The sequence below is a fragment of the Primulina eburnea genome, chromosome 14 (genome assembly GCF_022965805.1).
Source record: "Primulina eburnea isolate SZY01 chromosome 14, ASM2296580v1, whole genome shotgun sequence".
Taxonomy (NCBI): domain Eukaryota; kingdom Viridiplantae; phylum Streptophyta; class Magnoliopsida; order Lamiales; family Gesneriaceae; genus Primulina; species Primulina eburnea.
The window spans coordinates 3,256,077-3,264,498 of record NC_133114.1 but is presented as its reverse complement, the minus strand read 5'-3'; the positions used below and the strand labels follow the sequence as shown (position 1 = coordinate 3,264,498).

General features: G+C 37.0%; 1 protein-coding gene across 1 annotated transcript; it reads left to right on the top strand.

Moving 5' to 3' along the window:
• Positions 1–2,338: 2,338 nt before the first annotated feature.
• Positions 2,339–3,661, top strand: LOC140811856 (uncharacterized). Its single transcript, XM_073169967.1, has one exon. The coding sequence runs from the start codon at positions 2,375–2,377 to the stop codon at positions 3,566–3,568; it is 1,194 nt and encodes a 397-aa protein (XP_073026068.1). The 5' UTR covers positions 2,339–2,374; the 3' UTR covers positions 3,569–3,661.
• The last annotated feature ends 4,761 nt before the right edge of the window (positions 3,662–8,422 follow it).

Below are 8,422 nucleotides of genomic sequence, written 5' to 3'. Positions count from 1 at the left end.
CTTACATTGTTGAAATTTCAATTTTACATCAATATTAATAGCACAAATCATTTCCTTTATCAATGCGTTCAAGTGTGCGCCATATCAATTAGAGCAATTGATTCTATCTCATCTAAAATATTCCCTATTTATTTTTTTAGTATTTAAATTAATTTATAATTTTTAAAAACAGGAATACTCATATAAAAAAATCAATTATATAAACATGCAAAACGCGCTCAAGATCACTAATACATATAATAATTCCAAAATATATTTAGAAAGAAAAAAAAAAAGTTATCATTTTCGTTGGACGAAGACGTGATTTCATTGAAGATTCATTTTTCACATTTTAATTAGAGTTGCCAAAATAAATTGGGCTCGTAAAATTGACACGTCCCATCAATAAACCTGTTGGATCGACAATTTTCCGGGTTTGTTTCAACCTACTCGTGCAGGCAGTGCCTGCACGGGCAATGAACGGCCTGGATCACTCCATATGAGTGATCCAGGCCACTTCCATGTAAAAAAAAAATTGACTCGAAAAAATCCGAGTCATTGGATCGACCTTTGCGGGCAGTGCCCGAAAGGGTAGGGTCGACTTAACCAATTTTCCGAGCCTCCGAATGGAAAGCGTCCCACCTCGCCCCACCTATTATGACTGAACATCGATGGATTGACAATTTCTCAACCAGGCAAATGGTGATCCATCCTGTCTCGTTGACCCGTTTTGAGTGCTCTACTTTAATATTAATCTGTCCATCTTATGTAATTTCTTGAATGATTGACTCAAAAGAATTTATTAGGCTTCAAAATGCTACTAATATATTTCTTTCAGCGGAAATTATTGAACTTGTCGATATGTATACAATGAGATCTTACCGTGTGAAAGATTTGTCTGAAAATCATTGGATACCATCGGATAACATGAATTAAACTTCAAGTTATCAGGTGGATCATCAATCATTTTATTAGAATCAAAGTTCTTGTGTGAGACGGTCTCACGTGTCGTATTTTGTGAAACATATCTCTTATTTGGATCATCCATGAAAAAATATTACTTTTTTGCTAAGAGTATTATTTTTTATTATGGATATCGGTATGATTGACACATCTCATAGATAAAGATTCGTGAGACCGTCTCACAATAAACTTATTCTAGTTATAAAAAGTCAAATAATTGAATCGAGAACCACAAGCTAGATGCTTTTTGGCTTAAAGTGATGTCTTTTTCATGAATGATTAATTTCCAACATTTATATTAAATTTTGACTCTCAATTTGGCTAATAATTAGAAATATATGTTTTTTGCACAGCTTGGTTAATTTTTATTAATGGACAACTTGAAAATTTTTCAAATATTGGTCACGCCAAGTAATAGGAAAACATTTGTTTTTTTTCCCAAAAAAGATGAGTTGAAAGCGATTTAATTGTAGAATAGTAAATTTTCAATTATAAACTTCACATGTCAAAATTATTAATTTTAAGCATGTGAAAATGTTTTGATCGTCACACCAAACTTTTGCTGTCTCACTTTGATCATAAAAGGGACATTGAAATTTAGATATCTCATAATCATAGAAACCTAATTTTGGTTTTTACCAATATCTGATTTGAATGTCAATTGATTATGAAATTTTCTGCTTTACCTGATATTTCAAATCGTGTTATATTTTGTTCAAACAAGTAACGTTTGCACGAATTAAGAAAAATTGAATATATCAAACATTATATATAAATAAAATAAAACAAATCACGAACAAAACATTTGATTTTGTCCCGGTTCTATATTAAAACTTATCATAATTATATTGTTCATATTTATTAGTTGTCTCACATCGATTGGATAAAATTCTTCAGAGTTACATATATAAGCTTGTATAATCCTCTCTCTGAAACTAGTTTTTGAGATTAAGTTAGGTTCAAGTCTTAATCTTAACAATATTTTTATTAACATTGAAATCATTGGGGGCAAAAAACATTAGTATAAAGGTCTAACTTGGGAAACCAAAAAGTGGCTATTCTCGGTTTCTTCAGAAACATTCATGTGAAATATACTGTACGGTTTTTGAAATACGAAATTTAATACTTGTGGATAAAATTATTATGATGTCAATTTTAAAAGTTAAAAATGTATGTAAGACAGTTTTACGGATCGTATTTTATGTGACATATATCTTATTTGAGTTATCAATGAAAAAGTATTACTTTTTATACTAAAAACATTAATTTTTATTGTAAATATCGGTAAGATTGACCCACCTCACGATAAAAATTCGTGAGACGGGCTATTAGAGAACTAAGCGTTATAAGTTATTATGTACATATATATAATATAAGAAATCTTTTGATGAAATCTTTGAACAAATGCCAACTCCAAAAGGTTAAACCAGAAATGGCACTCCACACTTGGCCAAACCTCTCCATTTTCACCATGCCTAGCCATTTTATCCTCCTTTTTATCTTCATCTTCTCCATTTTCACCGTTGACTCAACCACCTCCCCCGGAGACATCGCCGCCCTAATGGCCTTCAAGTCCGCCGTAAAACCAGCCTCCATCCCGCCCACCTCCTGCCTCGCCACCTGGAACTTCTCTACCGACCCATGCTCGGCTCCCAGAACCACGCACTTCACCTGCGGCGTCACCTGCTCCGGCAACCGAGTGATCCAGGTCACCCTTGATTCGCAATCTTACTCCGGAACCCTCAGCCCGCTCGTATCCAAGCTCACTGGACTCATCACCCTCGACCTCAGCGATAACGCTTTCTACGGCACCATTCCCTCCTCCATTTCTTCCCTTCTCAACTTGAAAAGTTTGATCCTTCGAGCTAATTACTTCGAGGGTTCAATCCCTTCTTCCCTCACGAATCTTAAATCCCTCGAAACCCTGGATGTTTCCCGCAACTCCCTTTCCGGCACGTTGCCGGATATGAATTCTCTGACCGGGTTAACCAACCTCGACGTCAGCTACAATAATCTCACCGAAAACATCCCCATACTTCCGCCAAATCTCAAGGAGCTAGCAATGAAATCCAATTCATTGTCCGGGTACTTACCCATATATTCTTTCTCCGGGATGGCCTTGTTAATGGTGTTGGAGCTGAGCAATAACTTGTTCTCCGGGACGCTGGATTCTTGGCTCTTCCTCTTGCCTTCTTTGCAGCAAGTAAATTTATCAAACAATTCCTTCACAATTGCCTTCGTCGCCAAGCCTCCATCGGGCTTCAGTAGCGATCTCGTGGCCGTTGATCTGAGTTTCAATAAAATCGAGGGGCTTCTGCCAGTGAATTTTACCAAATACCCGATGCTGCGGTCACTGGCATTGAGCCACAACCATTTCAGAGGGCCGATTCCGAAGCAGTTCAGCAGGATGGAATATTTGCAAAGACTATATCTGGACGGGAATTATCTGAATGGGTCTCCTCCGGCGGGGCTTTTCGCTGGCGGGGGACCGGTTTCCGGTAGTCTGGGAGATAATTGCCTGGTGAATTGCCCGGTTTCTTCGGAACTATGCTCGAAATTGCAGAAACCAAAGTCAGTATGCCAGCAGGCTTATGGTGGGAAACACAAAGTATTGAGGGTCAGTTAAAGTCAATGTCTTTAGATTTTTATTTATATTTTATATATAAATTTCTGTCGTGTAAGTACCGAGTATAGATATTATTAAGGGGAAATTGCTCCTAAATCCCTAAACTCAAACTTAACTTGTTCCTAACTCCCTAGCCATCAAAACTCTCTTTTAACTCCCTAAACCTATAAAATTGACAAAACTACCCTTATTCTCTATTTTCTTTAATTGATCCTCCGCGCTTCAAAAAATGGTATCAGAGCATGGTTAATTTATTTCAAACACGAAAATTTTATTATTACTAGTAATTAAATGTATGAGGAAGAGAATTTCGAAAAAATTATGAATCCGAATTTTAGTTCGAGGAGAATAATTTACAAGAACTATTCCAATATTTTGGAATATACACAAGTTTATCTAACTATTGTTAGATATCAGAAACAGGAGAACAAAGGAAATTTATCTCCTGATGAAAGACAGCAGTGTTTGCAAAACCTTGCATACACAATAGGTAGACTCTTACAGGCCGAAAAGACCAGATCTTCAAAGATCTGTTAAATATGCCAGGGACTACCATCCAGTCCGAAATTGAACTTATTTCCCTAGAAATAATTCAATTAGAACAAGAATTACAGCGAAGTACATGCTTCACTGAACTCAGAACGAAAGGTATGCGTTTACAAGGTTTAAAGAACCGTAAAAACATACTTCAAAATCTACTCAGAAGAAATTCTTCAGAGAACAACGGATCTACAGAAGATCTACGAAGGGAAGCAACAGCACCCTCAGGTAAAAATTTATGATTCAGAATAATAAATTTCTGGAGATAGTACCAGACTCCTCTAAGCTCTCTCTGGATCTTAGAGAAATACAGAAAACGGTACAAAATTATGGCAATATGCTATATTATGTACCTCAAAGGATTGAAAAGGTCCTAGAGAAACAAGAAGAAATTCTTGAGATCTTAAAGGATATTCAAACAAGAATACAGAAACTAGAACAACAACCAAGTTCTAGTAGAAGAATTTCAGGAGGCTGGTTACCACCATCCTTTGGTACCGAACCTTTGTTACATCAACAAGGGAAGGCCAGAGTGGTGTCAAAACCTTTAACTGAAGAAGAAAAGATGATCAATCTAATCAAGTCTGTCTCAGAAAAGAAATTGATCTGATGACAACTTTAGAAAGGATTGGTTTGGAGGATCTACAAGAGCTTGCGGAATCTTTCGCAAATCTCAAAGTTGTAGATCTAAAGATGAATACAGCAGTAGGTGAAACACCACCTGCAATAACCTGGTCATCTTCTCAGGAACCACCAAGGGAAAGTATGGGATCTCATAATGTAAATATGAGAGAATCTCAGACTGATTTCCATACTGGTGGAGGATCACACCCAGCGGGAACAAGGGCAAGGAGAACCCAAATTCCTCTGCACCAAACACCCTATGGGAAAACTGTTTTAGATCCTATACATCCTTACGGGGTTATGCTTAACCTTGATGTATTGGACTTCAAAAACAGAGAAGATCTCATAGACGATTGGACATCTGCTATGAGGATTGCAGCAGGAACACTTGATCTCAACAAAGAAGGATTCATTAAACTTTTGGAAATGAGTCTTATGGGATCAGTAAAAATTGCTTGGGACATGACTTCATCAGACATGAAAGAGTCAGTCCTAGTTGGGGAATCTCTTAGTGAGATCGCTGGAAAGATGGCTACCCTATTCAAAGCACACTTTATAGGGGTAGACTATTTCAATAGTCAAGATACAGAGAAGAAGAAAAAATATACTCAAGCTCTGTATAGTCTTGAATTACATGATATATGTTTGATAGATGAATACATTATGTTATTCACCAAATATAGATGGAATTCGGGAGTCGAAGAAGATATAGCTATGCAGCTTTTCTTCGCAAAAATGCCAAGCCCTTGGAGAGAAATGCTCATAAGGGAATACGTACCTGGTAATCCAGATACATTGGCAAGAAGAGCCTCTTTCCTTAAAGGGAAATTAGCAGAATAGTGTCACATGGCAGCATTACAAAAGAATTACAAACGACTAAGGGGTATCAACAAAAGAACTCCTTTGTGTTGTAAGGAAAATGATCTTCCAACAATTATTGGAAGTAAACCACAGAAGCATAAAAGGAAAAGTTTTAGGACTCATCCTTATGCACGAAGTGGAAGAAGTTCTTGGAAACCAAGAACCGTATGGTCTAGACAGAAAGCCAGATCTTATAAATCTGGACAAAGAAGCGGACCATCGAGAAGTAGGATATCATCCCAGGCATCAAGTTCATCTCGAAGCACAGGAAGAACACCTACAAAGAAAACTTTCAGAAGAGCTCATACTCGAGCTAATGAAAGTTTCAAAGATTGTAATTGCTGGACATGTGGAGCAAGAGGTCATATCTCAACCAACTGTCCAGAAAATGAGAAAAGAGGTATTAAACGCTTCGATCCTACTCCGGATATAGAAGATGCAGTTTATTACCAAGATCTCATTCAAGTATACCGATTTGAGGACATTGCCTCAGATGAGAGTATATATGAAGAAGAGGAAGTCTTAAGTCAGGAAGATTCTGATGGAACAGAATCGGAATCCGACTGAAGACGAGGTGTTTCGACACGAAACACATGAAGATTTGTCTGGGTTTTTTAGCCAGACAACAATATCTCATAACATGGTTCAAAGAATCATGAGGGAAAATCCAAGTCTACAGAGATATCAAGGTTTCTCTGCAGGACAGATAGAAAAGCTCTTAGGAAGTCTTGGCCTGAGAAGCAGAAAGCATCATCTAATCTATAAAGTTTCTAGAAGGGAAATGGCAATCCCAATGGAACTTACAGGAAATAAAATGGAGATGCAGTTAATTCCTTCTGAAGAAATAAAGGAGGAATTACAAAAACTCAAGATAGAAGTAGCAAGGACTATGTCCTGGATTCATATAGGAGCAATCCAGATTATGATAAAAGCTACTTTCAAAGAAGGGATAGATTCACCAATTGATATCGCCATATGCGATAAAAGAATGGGGAATCTACAAGATTCAGTACTAGGAACAATCTCAGGAAACCTCTGTGCAGGAAAAATTGTAGGAGTAATCTATCCAAGGATAGCCTACAACCTGGCAGATCGAGACTTCAGCCGAGCCTTGACATTACATCAGAACTTCAAGGAAAAAAGGTTGATGAAAGAAGGCAATAGACCATATTCTATTACCTATCAAATTTCATATGCTCTATCTAATACACATCATTCTGAATTGTTTATTAGAAACGAGTTTATTGAAATCCCTGAGATATTTGGAAAAGTTGCGCAGGCAATTTATCCAGAAAGAATTGAGTTTCCTTTAATACAGGAAACAGATATCCAGATCCAAGACAAACCGATTCTACAGAGAAATCAAAGTCTTAGACTGGAACCAAGAAGACTATCTTTTCAAGGAGATAGAATTACAAGTTACAGATGGGATAAAAAGCCTGTCATAGAAACCCAACAGGAGTTGAAAAGTTTTTCTACAATAGGAAAGCTCAGATGCCCAGAAGGTTGGAAGGAAGTAGAAATAGTATTTGACATTACAAAACAAAGGAATCAATTTCCTTGTAATTCAATATACTATTTGGAACAACCGATGATAGGAACTTATCAAGGACTGATTAATATCGGAGAATTGGAGGTTCATATTCAAGGAATTCCAGGAAAAGAATCAGAACGACTGATTCTTGGGCTAGAGTTTCTCGAGGAACATAAACCTTGGAAACGTCTAGAGTATGGAATGGAGTTTATGGCAGAAGATAAAATGTGGAAAATCCAATGACCACAAGTCCATTCTCCATATACATTCCAGTAGGAATGTTGTATGAACAATATAAGGCAGAATACTTTGCTGCATATATTGATTCAGGCGCTGGAATATGTACAGCAAAACGAGGAGTTTTTCCAAATAATTTGGAAGAAGAGTTACCCAAGATTGCTGGAAGAGATTTTTCCAGAAGAATCTTAATCTTATGTAAAGAGATTAAGATGACTGAAATCATGATTGGCGGTGCTGGACAAACACCTTGGTACAAGGTAAAGACACCACCAATTTATTTTCATGATACAGGAGCTGACATATTGTTAGGAAATAATTTCCTACAAATGTTCAAATCCTATACACAGGAAAATGAGACTAGAAGATTAATGTTCACAACACCATGTGCTCACAAAATCATAGTCCAGAGACTTAGGGAGGCATTTTACAGAAAATTGCCAATCCAGTTTCGCAGCAAGCGTGGTGATTCAGGAAAACTTCTGAACCCAAAAATGAAGGATTCAAGACGGTTTGGAGAAACAATGCTTCAGTTAAGAGCAGATAAGGAACTCCAACCAGAAGATATAGAATGCCTTAAGATAACTCTACATACAAATGAAGTAGAGTTTGAATCTAAGGTATCACTGGAAGATGTCAAGAAGAGGATCAAAGAAAATTATAACGAAGATCCCTTGGCATGGTGGGACAGAAATCAACTCAGGGCTTGCCTTAAGATCAAGGAAGGCAAAGAGTATGAATTTGTCCGTTGTAAACCCATCCCAATGAACATCATTGAACAGAGGGATATGCAGATTATAATCAAGGAACATTTGGACCTTGGATTAATCAAAGCAGGTATGTCACCATATAGCAGTCCAGGTTTTCTGGTAAGAAACCATGGTGAAATTAAACGAGGAAAACCCAGATTGGTCATTAATTATCAAGAAATTAATAAGATTATGGAGTTTGATGGGTATTTTATACCTAGTAGAGAACACTTGATTAGTTGCATTCGCAATGCCAAGATATTCTCTAAATTTGATTGCAAGTCTGGATTCTATCAGATTCGGATGCAG